Here is a 19,609-nt window from a genome sequence, read left to right as displayed (position 1 = left end):
CCGACCGCTACAAATATATTATTTGGTCTCCGATCGCCACGGTAGTGGAAAACGCGTCTCATTTTAGTCAATAATGTTACATAGCGCGGGGATTTGGATTATGTAACTACCGTTGTAAGACTCATGCTGTAACTTCCGAGCGATATGTGAGTTTCTTGTGATAAAAAATTAAAGTACACGCGGGACAGCCGGCGAATTTGAAAATTTTGGAACTGGTGGATAATTTTTGGGAATTTATTTGAATTGGACGCTCTAAATTTTTTCTGTTTTTATTTTTATTTGGTAACGTTTATTATTTTCGGTTTACTTTGTGTCACAATGAAGGTGCGGGTTTTTTAAGACGGGAAAATAAGAAAAACGGACTGTCGGATCTGATGAAAGGTGGGGGATTTTTTGGAAAAGGAGTGCTTTGAGAAAATGGGAAAGAAGGCCAGGAAAACTAGATGGAGAACATTGGAAATTACCGGTAAGTTTCTTGACCAAAATTTTCCTCATTTTTGGCAAAGTTTTCTTACAGGATTCTTATATATACTGCACATTAGTCCTATTATCTAGCTATAACAAAACAGTATAATAAATAAGAAAACTGTTCTAGAAAAGTGTTCTTTTACCCATGCGTAATTTTGTTCACTATTTTCATTATCTGCAATAATTTTTCTCAGCATCTGACACTTCCTTAGTCGCAGCATTTCTTGCTGACTCCCAGTTTCTGGTACCTGTAACTGTAGCAAAAACTCAGACGATGTCCTGGAGTAACCCTCCTATTGATTTTGTGGGGAGGCTTTTTTGGAGAAATCAGATTATGAATAACTCGCCGGCGTTTACTAATCAAGTGTTTAAACAATGCTTAGCTCTTAATTGGTGGCTTTTCCGTAAGGGTATATGCTTAGGTCATCATGTATGCCTTTTGTCGATATTTATCTGGGTTAGGGAGGAATGATGAATTTATTTGAAATTTCGTTAGATCGTTTGATGTTAGAGCGTGAATTTTATTCAAAATATTTATTATTCTATTGTAATACATACGCTTGATTTGAAAATGCACGACAGCTCCTATTTAATGATCTACTACAACGTTATTTGTATATAGTCCATTCTTTTGAGGTAAAATATTGTGAAACTTCAGGATTCTAAAGAACCGCGCCGATTTTGATCAAATTTTGGAACTTGTGGAATATTTTTTGGGAATTTCTTTGAATTGGACGCTCTAAATTTGATCTGTTTTTATTTTTATTTCGAAACTTTCAAGTCTTTTCGGTTTACTTTGTGTCACAATGAAGGTGCGGGTTTTTTAAGACGGAAAAATAAGAAAAACGGACTGTCGGATCTGATGAAAGGTGGGGGATTTTTTGGAAAAGGAGTGCTTTGAGAAAATGGGAAAGAAGGCCAGGAAAACTAGATGGAGAACATTGGAAACTACCGGTAAGTTTCTTGACCAAACTCTTTCTTATTTTGGCGAAGTTTTCTTACAGGATTCTTAAATTTAACCTGAATGTATATAATGCACATTAGTTCTATTATCTAGCTATAACAAAACAGTATAATAAATAAGAAAACTGTTCTAGAAAAGTGTTCTTTTCACCATGCGTAATTTTGTTCATTATTTTCATTATCTGCAATAATTTTTCTCAGCATCTGACACTTCCTTAGTCGCAGCATTTCTTGCTGACTCCCAGTTTCTGGTACCTGTAACTGTAGCAAAAACTCAGACGATGTCCTGGAGTAACCCTCCTATTGATTTTGTGGGGAGGCTTTTTTGGAGAAATCAGATTATGAATAACTCGCCGGCGTTTACTAATCGAGTGTTTAAACAATGCTTAGCTCTTAATTGATCGCTTTTCCGTAAGGGTATATGCTTAGGTCATCATGTGTGCCTTTTATCGATATTTATCTGGGTTAGGGGGGAATGATGAATTTATTTGAAATTTCGTTAGATCGTTTGATGTTAGAGCGTGAATTTTATTCAAAATATTTATTATTCTATTGTAATACATACGCTTGATTTGAAAATGCACGACAGCTCCTATTTAATGATCTACTACAACGTTATTTGTATATAGTCCATTCTTTTGAGGTAAAATATTGTGAAACTTCAGGATTCTAAAGAACCGCGCCGATTTTGATCAAATTTTGGAACTAGTGGAATATTTTTTGGGAATTTCTTTGAATTGGACGCTCTAAATTTTATCTGTTTTTATTTTTATTTCGAAACTTTAAGTCTTTTCGGTTTACTTTGTGTCACAATGAAGGTGCGGGTTTTTTAAGACGAAAAAAAAAAGAAAAACGGACTGTCGGATCTGATGAAAGGTGGGGGATTTTTTGGAAAAGGAGTGCTTTGAGAAAATGGGAAAGAAGGCCAGGAAAACTAGATGGAGAACATTGGAAATTACCGGTAAGTTTCTTGACCAAAATTTTCCTCATTTTTGGCAAAGTTTTCTTACAGGATTCTTAAATTCAACCTGAATGTATATAATGCACATTAGTCCTATTATATAGCTATAACAAAACAGTATAATAAATAAGAAAACTGTTCTTTTACCCATGCGTAATTTTGTTCACTATTTTCATTATCTGCAATAACTTTTCTCAGCATCTGACACTTCCTTAATCGCAGCATTTCTTGCTGACTCCCAGTTTCTGGTACCTGTAACTGTAGCAAAAACTCAGACGATGTCCTGGAGTAACCCTCCTATTGATTTTGTGGGGAGGCTTTTTTGGAGAAATCAGATTATGAATAACTCGCCGGCGTTTACTAATCGAGTGTTTAAACAATGCTTAGCTCTTAATTGGTGGCTTTTCCGTAAGGGTATATGCTTAGGTCATCATGTATGCCTTTTGTCGATATTTATCTGGGTTAGGGAGGAATGATGAATTTATTTGAAATTTCGTTAGATCGTTTGATGTTAGAGCGTGAATTTTATTCAAAATATTTATTATTCTATTGTAATACATACGCTTGATTTGAAAATGCACGACAGCTCCTATTTAATGATCTACTACAACGTTATTTGTATATAGTCCATTCTTTTGAGGTAAAATATTGTGAAACTTCAGGATTCTAAAGAACCGCGCCGATTTTGATCAAATTTTGGAACTAGTGGAATATTTTTTGGGAATTTCTTTGAATTGGACGCTCTAAATTTTATCTGTTTTTATTTTTATTTCGAAACTTTAAGTCTTTTCGGTTTACTTTGTGTCACAATGAAGGTGCGGGTTTTTTAAGACGAAAAAAAAAAGAAAAACGGACTGTCGGATCTGATGAAAGGTGGGGGATTTTTTGGAAAAGGAGTGCTTTGAGAAAATGGGAAAGAAGGCCAGGAAAACTAGATGGAGAACATTGGAAACTACCGGTAAGTTTCTTGACCAAACTCTTTCTTATTTTGGCGAAGTTTTCTTACAGGATTCTTAAATTTAACCTGAATGTATATAATGCACATTAGTTCTATTATCTAGCTATAACAAAACAGTATAATAAATAAGAAAACTGTTCTAGAAAAGTGTTCTTTTCACCATGCGTAATTTTGTTCATTATTTTCATTATCTGCAATAATTTTTCTCAGCATCTGACACTTCCTTAGTCGCAGCATTTCTTGCTGACTCCCAGTTTCTGGTACCTGTAACTGTAGCAAAAACTCAGACGATGTCCTGGAGTAACCCTCCTATTGATTTTGTGGGGAGGCTTTTTTGGAGAAATCAGATTATGAATAACTCGCCGGCGTTTACTAATCAAGTGTTTAAACAATGCTTAGCTCTTAATTGATCGCTTTTCCGTAAGGGTATATGCTTAGGTCATCATGTGTGCCTTTTGTCGATATTTATCTGGGTTAGGGGGGAATGATGAATTTATTTGAAATTTCGTTAGATCGTTTGATGTTAGAGTGTGAATTTTATTCAAAAAATTTATTATTCTATTGTAATACATACGCTTGATTTGGAAATGCACGACAGCTCATATTTAATGATCTACTACAACATTATTTGTATATAGTCTATTCTTTTACGGTAAAATATTCTGAAACTTCAGGATTCTAAAGAACCGCACCGATTTTGATCAAATTTTGAAACTGGTGGATAATTTTTGGGAATTTCTTTGAATTGGACGCTCTTAATTTTTTCTGTTTTTATTTTTATTTCGAAACGTTAAATCTTTTCGGTTTACTTTATGAAGGTGCGGGTTTTTTAAGACGGGAAAATAAAAAAAGCGGACTGTCGGATCTGATGAAAGGTGGGGGATTTTTTGGAAAGGGAGTGCTTTGAGAAAATGGGAAAGAAGGCCAGGAAAACTAGATGGAGAACATTGGAAATTACCGGTAAGTTTCTTGACCAAAATGTTCCTCATTTTTGACAAAGTTTTCTTACAAGATTCTTAAATTTAACCTGAATGTTTATAATGCACATTAGTCCTATTATCTAGCTATAACAAAACAGTATAATAAATAAGAAAACTGTCCTATAAAAGTGTTCTTTTACCCATGCGTAATTTTCCGCACTATTTTCATTATCTGCAATAATTTTTCTCAGCATCTGACACTTCCTTAGTCGCAGCATTTCTTGCTGACTCCCAGTTTCTGGTACCTGTAACTGTAGCAAAAACTCAGACGATGTCCTGGAGTAACCCTCCTATTGATTTTGTGGGGAGGCTTTTTTGGAGAAATCAGATTATGAATAACTCGCCGGCGTTTACTAATCGAGTGTTTAAACAATGCTTTAGCTCTTAATTGATCGCTTTTCCGTAAGGGTATATGCTTAGGTTATCATGTGTGCCTTTTGTCGATATTTATCTGGGTTAGGGGGGAATGATGAATTTATTTGAAATATCGTTAGATCTTTTGATGTTATGGCGTGAATTTTATTCAAAATATTTATTATTCTATTGTAATACATACGCTTGATTTGGAAATGCACGACAGCTCATATTTAATGATCTACTACAACGTTATTTGTATATAGTCTATTCTTTTACGGTAAAATATTCTGAAACTTCAGGATTCTAAAGAACCGCACCGATTTTGATCAAATTTTGAAACTGGTGGATAAGTTTTGGGAATTTCTTTGAATTGGACGCTCTTAATTTTTTCTGTTTTTATTTTTATTTCGAAACGTTAAGTCTTTTCGGTTTACTTTATGAAGGTGCGGGTTTTTTAAGACGGGAAAATAAAAAAAAGCGGACTGTCGGATCTGATGAAAGGTGGGGGATTTTTTGGAAAGGGAATGCTTTGAGAAAATGGGAAAGAAGGCCAGGAAAACTAGATGGAGAACATTGGAAATTACCGGTAAGTTTCTTGATCAAAATGTTCCTCATTTTTGACAAAGTTTTCTTACAAGATTCTTAAATTTAACCTGAATGTTTATAATGCACATTAGTCCTATTATCTAGCTATTACAAAACAGTATAATAAATAAGAAAACTGTTCTAGAAAAGTGTTCTTTTACCCATGCGTAATTTTGTTCACTATTTTCATTATCTGCAATAATTTTTCTCAGCATCTGACACTTCCTTAGTCGCAGCATTTCTTGCTGACTCCCAGTTTCTGGTACCTGTAACTGTAGCAAAAAGTCAGACGATGTCCTGGAGCAACCCTCCTATGGATTTTGTGGGGAGGCTTTTTTGGAGAAATCAGAATATGAATAACTCGCCGGCGTTTACTAATCGAGTGTTTAAACAATGCTTAGCTCTTAATTGATCGCTTTTCCGTAAGGGTATTTGCTTAGGTCATCATGTGTGCCTTTTGTCGATATTCTATCTGGGTTAGGGGGAATGAGGAATTTATTTGAAATTTCGTTAGATCGTTTTATGTCAGAGTATGAATTTCATTCAAAATATTTATTATTATATTTTCAAACATACACTTGATTTGGAAATGCACCATAGCTCATATGTTATGATCTACTACAACGTTCTTTGTATATAGTCCATTCTTTTACGGTAAAATATTTTGAAACTTAAGAATTCTTAAGAAGAGCACCGATTTTGATCAAATTTTGGAAATGGTGGAATATTTTTTGGGAATTTCTTTGAATTGGACGCTCTAAGTTTTTTCCTGTTTTTATTTTTATTTAGAAACGTTATTAACAAATACTTTTTGCATAAAGGTATAGTACATCCACAGTTTTTGTACAGCTTCTTTTTTTTGGGAATAGCTGAAACATCTTCTTTGACTGATAATTTGTTTTGGAAGGTGATCTCCAATATAATTGTCGTCGTTTCTATATAGATACCTACCTGGACGACCAAGTGATTCTTTGACAGTCACTTCAATTTGAAAATTTTGGAACTGGTGGATAATTTTTGGGAATTTCTTTGAACTGTTTTTATTTCTATTTGGAATCGTTAAGTATATTCGATAGCCGTTCGGTATAATAGCCAGATCGGTATAATTTTTCCACACACATACATACATATTATATACGCACAAACATTTTCCCTTTTTTAAATAGACATTGAGTGATATTTCTCAGCTCGTTAACTTTTGAATGGTATAACCGATTTTCAAAGTTAGACATGGGTTGGAAAATTAATGATCAGTACTATCAGAAACCCTAAAGGTCGGACTTAATTTTCGAAATTTTTGAAAGTTTTGGGAACGAGAACGAAAAACCGTCCCTAAATGGGAAAGGTCGTAAAATCCACACCCTTGGACCGCGGTTGACATGAAATGGATGGTTGACATATGGATGGGCGAGTCTTTTCCTAAACCTTAAGATACGATTTGGCCTAATTTTCAATTCAGTCAGACTTAGAAAATCGAAAATTTCCTGTATATATAGTGTCGCATGTAGAGGAGTTGTGCGCCACTGGCGAGAACTGCCGTTCTCTGAGATATAACAACCGACAAGTGACATGGATATTTCTAATTGATATATTGATTATTTGTAATTTGTTCTTTATATTACAGATTTCATATTAAAAACATAGTTTGCACGCTGCAGAAATTAGCATTGCACATTGCGCTAATCAATTCACAATAGTTTAGTATTTCAATTATATCTGCGATCAAAGGTTACGACAATGATTCTCATACTTTTATTTGATTTCCTGGAATAGTTCGAGCACTGTGAACTGAAATGTTTGCACAGTGATAAAAGCCTTGCAAGAATTAAAAAAAAATCTGAGATTACATAAGGCGCTTATGTACATTTTGATAAGTTGAATTATAAAACATGTTTTTCTGACAAAAGCGTTTTATTTCTCATGTGCGATAACGAAATGCTTTTAAGTTTTTGTATATATGTATATGTAAACGGTTGCCATGGAGTTTTTGATAATGTGGAGAAGGTGAAAAGGGAGCAACTTGAAAGACAAACAGGAATATATTTATCATATCTACAGAGAGGATCCACACATCTTAAAGAAACTAAGTTGAATTTAGAGAAGAAACAAGACAAGAAAAATAAGAAGCACAATCATCTTCGTCAATCAACATTGATTTGCCAATTTTAAACATAGACTTCTTTCAGATATTTCCATGTTCTTCTGTTCTGCGCCTCTGCTATCTAATTGGTCACAATTCTTTTGAGGTCGTCTTTCCATTGCGTTGGGGGTCTTCTCAAGTTTCGTTTGTCTGCCCAAGCAATTTTTTTTGTTCACCTGTCATCTTTCATTTTTGCAACATTTCCCACCCATTTCCATGTTTGCTTTGTAATGTGTTCGATAATGCCTTTCACTTCGGTTCGTTTACGAACTTCCTCATTTATTAGTCTATTCACCTCTCCATTTTACGTTGTATCTTTCCGCTGATGTTTTTGTGAGAGTTATAGTCCAGGATAATAAGCTAGAAGTAGACCATATTCGGGACACTCAAAGATCCAGGTAGCTCACTACTTTTTTAGTTATTGTAGACCTATTCGCGGTGTGCAATGGTAGGGGAGCAAAGTATGCTAAATGTGCAGTCACTCGAGCGCTTTGGGGACCTATTGGATTGTGAAGAGTAGGTCCTAAAACCAAAAAAAGTTAAGTAAAGTTTTCCATTTTAGTGGGCGCTTGCCATTTTTTAATTTAATTTTTCATTTCCAACAATCGTTTTTTCCGATTATAACGCCATCTATCCACAATTCGAAAAAATGTTTCGAATAAAAGTTACTTATTTTTACGTAAGGAATCCAAATCTGTAATAAAAAATGGGGGCTCCTATTTAAAATTTTAAAGTAACCCCCCACCCCACTCCCGTGAGGGGTTGTGTTTGGTGCCATCCGATAGATTTTTTAAAAATATTGAACAAGTGTATTTTACAGTTATTCGATCTGATGTTTATTTCGCGAAATATCGCGGGATTCGTATTTAAAATTTTAAATTTACCCCCCACCCCTCTCCGTGGGAAGTCGTGTTTTGTATCATTCGATAGATTTTTTAAAAATATTGAGCACATATTTTTTAGTTTTTCGATCTGTCATTAATTTCGCGAAATATTCGCTTTTTTCTTGTGAAATTTTGGGGCTCACCCATTTCCTTACGCCCGGCTCAAATCGTCAGATTTTTGAAATATACACTCTTTTGCATGTACTTAACTTACCTTATCTTAATCTGACAATTTCGAGTTTTTTTAAGGATATATTTCTTTTTTCGGGCCCCCCTTAACGAACTCCCCTGTGTTAAGAGCCAATATATGGTAGAGGTACATCTGCAGTGTACCAGGTTTCTCCCCATATGATAATCTGACGCGCTCGAGTAACTGCAAAAATCCCCGCTTGGGCTCCCCTATCACAAGTACTTGGAAGGGAAACGAGAAACGACCGTGCGCGAGTCGCGGAGAAATATTGCAACTACCTTAAATAATTCATATTGTTAATTGAAATTGTCAAATTGACGTATATTTCATACCATGTCATTGAAGCAGAAAAATTATATATTGCTCCACAATATTGATATGATATGCAATTATTATATAAAGGTAAATTTAATTAATTGTATTTTGAGTGCAGTACTGCATTTTAATAACTAATTTTATTTACTACATACAATTGTTCACGTTTTCATCATAGAAAAAAGTGTTGTGTGATTTGGTAGAATGCGATCTTACCAATGAACTGTCAACACGGATGGAATGGCCCCATCCCATTTAAACAGTGAAGCGACATTGCGGCCAACATACAAGTGAGAGGTCCTAGAGAGAGACAGAGCTTGTCAGGGAAAATTTGACTTCTTCATTGGTTGGATATTATCATAATGACCAGAGTTGCCAGATGTGGTTTTATAAATCCCCCACTTAGAAACTGAAATTCCCTCAAATTGAAGCTCAAACCCCTTAAATTTAAATTTTTGACGCATTTTAATAAATTAGTAGTCAAATGTAGAGAACAGTAAACCAAAATTATACTATTTATCAACAGAGGGCCTTGGAAATAATTCATAGGTCCTATCGTCTTCGATTATATGAGAGTATAATTATACAGTTCTACGTATATACGCAAATTTAATTTACTATGACCCCTTAAAATATCTCATAATTGTCCCTCCACAACCATTTCTGCTTAGAAAAATTCCTCTAGACGCTTTCAAATTACTCCAAAATTATGGAAAAATACCCCAAGCTGGCAACGCTGACTACCACAATAAATTTTTTGTTTAGGAAAGATGGCCATTATCTTCCCTCCTTCCCTGACTAGCGCTATCTCATCCTGGCGTCATTAAATTCACTTCTTGCCCATTCCATCGGTGTTGACAGTTCATTGGATCTTACCCTTCAAAAAATATGTCACGTATTTCAGCACCTGGAAAATTGGAAGGATACTACAAATCTGGCCTCCACATAAGTGGTCTATAGCTTCGACATGATAGGTGTGAAATTTTAAACGTTCTTGCTGTTGATTGGATAGGAAGGGTAGCGTTATCTAGCCTCCACGCTAGGTACACCATAGCCTCCATACGGTACTTCCAATATTTAATATTATTTTATTTAAGTGGACAATAAAGGTAAAACACAAACAACTTTTGTTTCTTAATTATTTATTTATACAATAATGTGACATTATACATAGAAATATGAGTATTTAATTTCGATTAAATATATGTTTACTTGTTGAATTTATCGGCTGCACACAACAGCTGATCGGCCATTAGACCCAACAACAAAACGCGAAATAAAATGTGTATTTTAAAACTGTTGGATAAACAGTACCTACAATCAGAAAAACTTACCTTTAAAAAGGTACTCGATTATGAAATAACAAAAATATCAAAAAACACGACTGAATATCAGCTTTTTATGGTGACACAAACACAAACACCAAACACATCACATAACCGACCATATAAAATAAGTGAACGACAGACAACGAACGAACGAACACGAACACAGATTACAGCTTCACAGATAGCGCAGGATTTGTCAAAAGTCATGTTCCACCAATCACAATGCCGACATCAGCGCCTCTGACTAAACGGAAGGAAAATAAATACGATTACATGTTTTTTTATTAGAGTTAGCGGGGCATGGTTTTCATAACAGAACCTGAATCTTATTTTTTCTTCTTACTATTTTTTTGGACTATGGCCTTGATAATTATCCAGTAACCAGGACTAATATAATTGGCCAATATAATTAAAAGTGCGAATAAAAGTACAGAGCGTAGAAATAGGGGTCGCTTTGCCGAACTTGCACGGTCCCAATAGGAAGAAAACCTACCTGTTTCCTGCCTAGAGTTCGCGTGCGTTTTTTAATTATTACCAATTTAGTGCAAAAATCGCGATTTTTTCGATTTTTTGCACTCCATTCAAAAGCTAAATAGTTGACAAAATTACAAAATTTAATTTTTTAGAACATTGAAAAACCTTCAAAATGCCGATTTTTTAAAGTTAAAAAGTTAATTGGTTGCTACGCAAACTGCAAAATAAGTGAAAATCGTTATTTGTTAATAACTTTTACGAAAACTAACTTAGAACTTTAGTGTTTCGCAGTAGGATATTGGGGTACTTAACAAACTCTCAAAATTTAAGACCGATCCATTAATTAGTTTAAGAGTTATTCAAATTGTTTATCCCAGTGACCTTTATTTTGCAATAACATAAGACAGAAAATAATGAAGATATAGCAATTCTGCGTATGCCAAATGAAAGTAGAAAACTGATGCTATCAAAATTTACTAAAAAAAGATAAAAAATTATCTAATATAGTCAAAAATCCTAATGCCAAATTTGTGAAATTTTGTAGTTTAAAAAACATTTAGAATAACTTTAAAAATATTGTCCGTAGAAAAAATCTTTTTACATATTAGAAAAGCTGGTATTTTACACGAATTTTTAAAAATGTAGTTTAATTGGTGACTAGTCAATAGTAATACCACTAGTGATTCAATTTTCGCGATAAGTCTGTCGATTTACTTCTAAACGAAACTGAGTTGCTTGAAAACACCACGAGTCCATAGGACTCGTGGTGTTTTCTTTGAGCAACTCAGTTGAGTTTAGAAATAAAAGACAGACTTATAAGATAAATTAAATCACGAGTGGTATTTTATTAGACTATTTCACGAACAAAGTGATAGGTCAAAAATTCAGTAGAATGAGAGGAAGGAATTTAATAATAATACATTTGATCTAGGTAACCCAAATCTACCCATTTTTTGAATAATATATTTTTCTTGTACCAATTTTGCAGTAGTGTTCCATATGGTTTTAATAACACTATCCTTGTAATCACTACCATCAATTTTTGACGATAAAATATCTCCCTGCTACACCCCTCTGCTATTTTTTATTTTCTCATTCATGCATTGAAGGTTTACAGTTGTTGTCGCCTTTTCGTATACATTTCGAAAAATATTCGCATACCTGTGGTCTATTCTGCATTCTGATAGTGCTGTTAAGATGACGGCTATTTTCACTGTGTCAAATGCTTGATGAAAGTCAACAAAAATAAGAACAAGTAGTATGTTTTATTAAATAGATTTTTCGACTACAGTTTTAAGGCACTGCAGAAGATCGATTGTTCCGTGGCCTAATCGAAATCCTGCTTGTTCTTCTGACTGATAGAAAACGAGTTTTATTTCCAATCTGTTTGACGGTGTTCTAGTAAAGAGCTTGATATGGTTTATTAGCTAACGGAACAGAGACATAATTTATCCCTTTTTTTATGAAGGAGGATTGTAACCAAATTCTTCCATTTATGTATTTGGAATATTCTCATTATGCCGCCGTAGATTAAAAAGTGTTTGGATTCGTGACTACAAAAGTGGACCTCCTAGTTTTAGTGCCTCAATAATAGAACTAACACCATTTTCTCCAGGTACAATATGTTGTGGATAAATCGAGAAAGGATACTGTGGATAAATTATTTCGAGCAACTTGAAAATACTGATATGAAAAAATTTATGGAATAAATGGCAAAAATGGAAAAAGAAATCGGAGAACAAGTTAATTGTGGGAAAATAAATATACGAGCTCGAACATTCAGAGATCTCCTACTGGAAGTCCAAGTACAGAAAGAAACCTAATAGAAATAAAAACCAATTTTTCACAAAATTAATTAAGAATAAAAACAATAGTCAAAACACTAAACGGTTATGAACACCTACAGAGAATGCATGAAAATAGATGACTAAAAGAGATAGAAAAATGAACTCCACCCACTAAAAGTAAACGAGGCAGACCAAGATGATCCTGGAGAGATGTCGAAGATGCAATGATCGCCAGAGATCTAAAAACTAAAGATTGCTTTAACAGAAAACGCTAGAAATTAGTCTCATTTGGCCTCCACCTTCTTCTGCATTAAAAAATCTATATGCTCTGAAATAAAAGAAAATAGATGTCTAGCACAAGTAACTTATATTGTTGAGAATGTTGTTAAGAAATAATCCATTTGAGCATAATGTTCTCTATTTCAAAAATAATATTACTTAACTACCAAATTTTAATAAAAGAATTTTATGCATAAATTTATAATATAAATGAGGGGTCATGGACCGTAAAATACTTACGTTAATTTTAATAATATTAATAATAATATTCATTTACTTAATATACCTATTATCTTAAGTGGAACTTTTATGTTTTTCGTTATTTTTCACACAATTAAGAAGCTAATTCATTAAATGACTATTAATGTTGTTACAGTTTTTAGCATATAATAAACAATAAAAAAGGAAGTTAAGTAAGTAATAATCTTTTTATTAGTGACAAAGGTAAAGTACATTATTGCTGTATACAGGGAGATGTACTATCCTATTAGTATTAATAATGCTACTGATAAAAAGTTAAAGGATTCATGAATAATCGGAGGATGAGCGAAAGAATAATCAGCAGATCATACAACGGAAAGAAGTTATAAACCCAAACGCAGTATCATCTCATATTGTTACCAGATCAAGAGCGACCAGAGATAAAACTGACACATCAGATCGAGTCCAAACATTCTCGCTCTATCACAAGTGAAGAAAAGGAGATTGCCCTTAAAGACGTTTTTTCCTGAAGAAGCCCCAGGTTTCGACGGCATCCAGCCCGATTCATATTTAATTGCGGGAAATACACAAAAAGCTGGCTAGCACATTTCTTCACAAACATCATTCAGACCGGCAGAATCTCACGAGAATTTAAACGTTCAATATTTTTAGCAATACTAAAACCAGGTAAAGCACCTGACCACCCAAAAAACTATCGACCAATTACTCTATTGTGTACATCTATAATATATACAGGGTGTAACAAAAATACAGGTCATAAATTTAATCACATATTCTGGGACCAAAAATGAAAATTGATTTTTTCCAATATATCGAAAACTATTAGAGATTTTTTATTGAAACTGGATATGTGGCATTCTTATGGCAGTAGTATATTAAGAAAAAATTATAGTGAAATTTGGACACCCCATAAAAAATTTATGGGGGTTTTGTTCCTTTAAACCTACCCAAACTTTTGTGTACGTTCCAATTTAATTATTATTGTAGTATCATTAGTTAAATACAATGTTTTAAAAACTTTTTTGCCTCTCAGTACTTTTTCGAAAAGTCAGTTTATATTGAGATATTTTGAATATTTTTCAAATCCACCTCATATTTGTATAAGGTTCAGTACGATTATGGAGACTTTGCAATAATATGAACATTTATTTATGATTTACATTTTTAAATGCAAAATGAAAAAAAAAGCAAAAAAGTTTTAGAAATATTTAATTCAACTAATGGTACCACAATAATAATTTAACTGGAACTTACACAAAAGTTTGGGAGGGGTTTAAGGGAACAAAACCCCCATAAAATTTTTATGGGGTGCACAAATTTCACTATAATGTTTCTTTAAGATGTTCCTGCCATAAGAATGCCATATGTCCATTTTCAATAAAGAATCTCTAATAGTTTTCGATATATTCGAAAAAATCGATTTTCATTTTGTAACTTCAAAGGGCTGTAACTTTTTTACGTGCATATTTGTACTAAGGTAAGTTAGGTTCATTCGAAATATTTTTAGTCCCAGAATATGTGATTTAATTTATGACCTGTATTTTTGTTAAACCCTGTATAGCTATTACAATAGAACAAGCAGGTTTTAGACCAAATCGAGGTCGTAGATCAGGTTTTATTCTCTCTATTTACATAAAAGCCTGTTTTCAAAGAAAACTAAACAGTTTTGCTGCTTTCATGGATTTGTCAGCAGATTTCAGCACAGTCTGGCGAGAATGAACGTTTTATAAACTCTTGCGTACTATCCCTTGCAAATTCACCCCCAGATTAATAGAAAATATGCTCATCGATAGAGTATTTTAAGTAGTTATTGGGCCAGAAATTCGCATCCCCAACAAACTCAAAAATGGTCTGCAACAAGGCTCGGTACTCAAACAGACATGGCAACAACATCAACAAAATTTGGTTCTGCCGATGAATGGACTGTATTAACACATACAAAATACCTGGAAGAAGCTGACGGGATTCTCACGGAAGATCTAGAAGTTATCGAAAGTTATTTTCAAAAATATAGACATAGACCTAAAGCCTCTAACACAGAAGTAACCTGCTTCCACCTAAACAACAATTTGACTTCAAGAACACCTAAAGTTCACTTTGATAATAAACGATTCAACCACAATAAATACCCAAAATACATATGCGTAAGAACATTTAAGTACAGTTGCCGAGAACTAAAAACCAGAAATAAACTTATTCGGAAGCTCGCCGCACAACATGGAGAGCATTGGCATCCACATGTTGGTCTTCAGATTTAGCTCCTATTGATTCCGTAGCTACATATTTCGCATCAATATGGATCAACAGTGCATATGTTCCAAATATTGATGTACATCTAAATAACACCATGGGAATGATCGCTGGAATAATCAAATCCATACCAATCGATTGGAAAGGCGCCAGTCCGTAGAAACGTTTCTTTTCCTTGTCCAACATTGTCACTTTTCGAGGCATTTCTTCCGAGAATTTAGCGAAGACGACTATTATTTTTGTGCTCTTCTCTGCATGTTTGTACAAAGAAAGCATAAGTGGTCATGCGTTAGCATGAGCATGGGCCATTATGCCCTTGTGAGGTATTGGATCTTGTGAAAGCATCTATTGATGAGTGTGCAAGGCCTTTTAACCTTTCGAACAACGAATACACGGCTCTGTATTTCATATTTGGAGCAAATCTTATGGAATTGTCGTAACAGTATTAAAGATATAAATATAATTGCCACAAAAAATAGCTTCAGAACCATATTAAAAAATCATTAATAATCCAATTTAAAACAAAAAATACAACAAACTAATATTACCATGTTACATGACCTTTGTTACTATTATAGCTACTTTAGTCACGGAATATAAAAAACTTAATATGCAATGGAATTGTTGAAATAGCAATAGCTAAGTAACATTAAGTCAATCGTAATGATTTATGACAATGTTTACATGATTTAAATTGAAAATAGATCAACCAAATGCCAATTATTTTAAACAGTAAAGTGCATGGTGTCAATAAAAGATCAGGAAGCGTGGTTTAATCGATCTGTTATTGACTTTCGTGACTCTCATGGCGTGCAAAATTGATATAAAACGGATTTTAAGAGGAATAATATTCCATATTATGGGGTTACAATATTGGCTATCTCATAGTTCCTAATAGTTCAAATCGTCTATAGCAGTGGTCGGCAAATTTTTAGCCATAGAGCCAAATATGAACATTAAAACAATTTAAAAAAAAATTGGGAGCCAAATCTGCTTATTCAGCAAATTTTTATTACACTAAATAAAACTAAAGGTTAAGATAGTGAAAAGTGCTCCCAGTGATATTCCAAAACTAAAAAAACCACATGTTCTAGATCAAAAAGTATTCGACCAAAAAATTTTTTAAACCCCTAGCCCCATCCATAACCCCCAAAAAATTAAAACGTGTTTTTTCGTTTTTTGGCGATATCTTCGTTTTTAATCTTCTTAGAAACTTCTATTTTCTTTCCTTTTGTAAGGTTTTATTTATAGTCCAAGTAATGAAGCTTAAAATAGGACAAAACCTCGCAATTTTTACAGAATGGATCAATTTGCTTGAAAATTTGAGAATAAGTAGTGGATAGTCCAAGGATCAAAATCTATATGAGGCCGAAAGGCGCTTTTGGTGGAGTGGAAATTTCTTATTTTATTTTGACAGCAAAATTGGTAAACACATTCATTCTAAGCAAAAAACGTTCTATACATTTTTTTGATAAAAGTAATAGTTTTAGATTTGTTCGCTATCGAAAGTGTTGGTTTAAATCGAAAAAATCATTGTCTTTAATCAGTTTTCTGCTAATAACTCAAAAAGGTTTCGTTCTATCAAAACAAGTTTTCTTAACAAAAATGTACCTTTTGAAAAAATAAACAAAACCGTTTTTTATAATTTGCTTTAAGACCAATAGTAATCGAGCTATACTTTATTATATGTTAGCTCTTCTTCGTAAAATGCTAAATATTGTAGATTAAAAGTCAAAAGACGAGAAAACTATGCATTTCTCGAGGATAACTTGTTTAAGCTAATTTAAAGTATTTAAAAATATCTATCTTCAGAAATAAAAAAATAGTCCCTAGCTCAAATATTAAGTGACTTAGAGTAAAAAGAATGTTAGTCCCTATTTTTTTCAGCGAAAAAGTGATCGTAACCTTCCCCGTACTCTCCACCCTAATTAAAATTGGTCATTAACCTTATTTGGTCTTCTTAATTTATGTATTGTTAATAAGTTCTAGAGGTTTGACCGGCTTAGAATGGTTAGTTTAAAAAAAAATGAGTTAAAAGCGAATAACGAATTTTTGTAGTTTGGTAAAAAAGGCCAATTTCTTCAGAATAGAAAGATTAGCATCAGAGATTCGAAAAAATATTTAAATATAAAATTGTAGCTTATTTAATTCCCAAGAACTTGGTTTGCAAACATTTTTTCTACGTCAAAAATTGAGTGAGCTATTGAAAATTAAAACTTGTAATAACATGCAAAAACCATCTTTACCAACCCTTTCAAAGTCACCTCTTTTTGCGAATGAGGATTTTAACATGATATAATACTAATATCCCTATAGGTCCTGTAAAAACCTCTAAAATTCTTTTTTAACAAACTTTCTAGGATAAAAAATAAAAAAGTTACAGTTAAAAAATCAATATATTTTTTTGAAAAAAAGGAGATATCCAATTGGAAGCATAATAATGTAAGTTAGCGGTGTTCTTAGTCTATTGTTATAAAGTTTATTTATGTATTGTTAATAGATTCCAGAAGTTTTACTGGCTTAGAATGATTAGTTTTTAAAAAAATGTAGTTAAAAGCGAATAACGAATTTTTGTAGTTTGGTAAAAAATGCATTTTGCTTCAGAATAGAAAGAGTAGCATCAGAGATACGAAAAAATATTTAAATATAAAATTGTAGCTTATTTAATTCCCAAGAAATTGGATTGCAAAACTTTTTTCTACGGAAAAAAATTGAGTGAATAGTAAATGAGTATAATACCGAAAAACATTGATTTTTTCGATATAAAATTAACACTTTCGATAGCTAATAAATCGAACACTATTAATCTTATCAAAAAAATGTATATAACATTTTTTGCTGAAAATGAATATTTTTATCAACTTTTGCAGTCAAAATTATAATAAAAAATTTCCACTCACGAGATGGGGTGGCAACCACCCCCATGGTAAAAGCGCTTTTCGGCATTATATAGATTTTGATCCTTGGACTATCCACTACTTATTCTAAAATTTTCAAGCAACTCGATCCATTCTGTAAAAATTGCGAGGTGAAAAGCTTCGGTTCCTGGACTATTACTACAACACTGTATTTTTTTGCGCAAAATCCATTTTTTTTTAATGTTGATATGTAGAATCGAAAAGGGGAAGAACAGCAAACGTGAGCTTTTTTAGATCATCATAAGAATCAGGAATACTATTCTAAGCGTTGAAAATGATCATGTCTTCAGATACGCCGTACCTCCTTTTTCTTAAATCCAGAAATTGTATTTCAAAGCTATTAATGCCAATTTCAAATGAAGAAAATTTCAATTCGGTTATTGTAGCATTAAGAGGATTTTTGACAAAAATTCTAAAGTTTGTAAGTTTAATAAAAGCTAATTTATCAGAATAAGATATAGAGGTAATGTTTTTCCTACCAAGTTCTTTTTTAAGTGAAAATATTATTGCGACCACTGGACTATAGTATATTTATAACTATAGTAATAGAACCGAATATAAATATGCTTTATTATCACTGAAAATTTAACAATTTTATGGAAAAAACTTATAAAGAGTCAGAAAATAACAAATATAATTTACTAAAATTACAACATAAATCGTAAATATTATAAAATAAAAGATAATGAAATAAAACAAAAACAATCTATTGCAAAATTTAAATAAATTGCAAACTGCATAATCCAACTTTAGAAATAAATAAGTTTAAGCTGTTGCATGTGCCACTCAAATACAGATAAAAATACTACTTGTACATAAGGGTAATCTAATTTCTTAATAATTATTCATTAAGAATCTCTTCTACTGAATAATATGATCTTCCGCCAGATAGATTGGCCTTTGTCATTTTACGGAACTTGGGGAACGATGTTGCAGATTTCAGTTGTCAAAGGAGATGGTTGTATAGTTTTTTTTGCGGAATATAATATAGATTTCTTTACTAACTCAGTGGACGGGATCTGTAAATAGACGTCACGGGTTGAGAAAAGAAGAAAGGTCCTAGATTCAAAATTTATTATTAAAATAACAAATAATTATTTAAATCTGAAACTTTTCTTATTGAAACCTCTTTCTGGTAACATCCTTAATGTCTGACTTTTACAATTTATAAGCCAAGAGGCGACGAATAAAGAAAGCGGAAAGGACTCTACAATATGCAATCACATTTCGTCTTACTCATCTAGGAAAAGATCCGAAAGATAGTTCCAATACTCAAATTTCCCATCCACCAAAATGTATATGCATCGTTTTCCTTCCACAATACCTTTTATTATGTTATTTATATGTTCAAAAAGTTGGACGGATTTAAAATGAATGGTTTTTGAAAAAAAAAAAGATTAAATTATAGAGACCATTTTTAAATTTTCTTAAAAATCTTAATCCAGTCCAACTTTTTGAACATAGAAATAACACTATAATAAAAAGTATTGTAGAATGAAAACGATGTATTTAAATTCTGATGGATGAGGGGTTAAATATACTTCTTTCTT

General features: G+C 32.7%; 1 protein-coding gene across 4 annotated transcripts in view; it reads left to right on the top strand.

The window, feature by feature from the left end:
• The first annotated feature begins 35 nt into the window (after positions 1 to 35).
• Positions 36 to 19,609, top strand: part of LOC114339993 (uncharacterized) — a 263,249-nt gene continuing 243,675 nt past the window's right edge. Inside the window, exon 1 of one of the 4 annotated variants that reach the window (XM_050655665.1) lies at positions 36 to 466. In XM_050655665.1, the coding sequence (XP_050511622.1) occupies positions 418 to 466 (49 nt within the window). In that variant the 5' untranslated portion in view covers positions 36 to 417. Of the gene's footprint in view, positions 467 to 2,249; positions 2,393 to 4,180; positions 4,311 to 5,216; positions 5,274 to 19,609 lie in introns of those variants that run through there. The other 3 variants (XM_050655666.1, XM_050655667.1, XM_050655668.1) reach the window with 3 other exon arrangements.

This window comes from Diabrotica virgifera, chromosome 7 (assembly GCF_917563875.1).
Source record: "Diabrotica virgifera virgifera chromosome 7, PGI_DIABVI_V3a".
In the NCBI taxonomy this organism is placed as follows: domain Eukaryota; kingdom Metazoa; phylum Arthropoda; class Insecta; order Coleoptera; family Chrysomelidae; genus Diabrotica; species Diabrotica virgifera.
The sequence above is the reverse complement of the archived record's forward strand: the minus strand, read 5'-3'. Positions and strand labels throughout refer to the sequence as shown.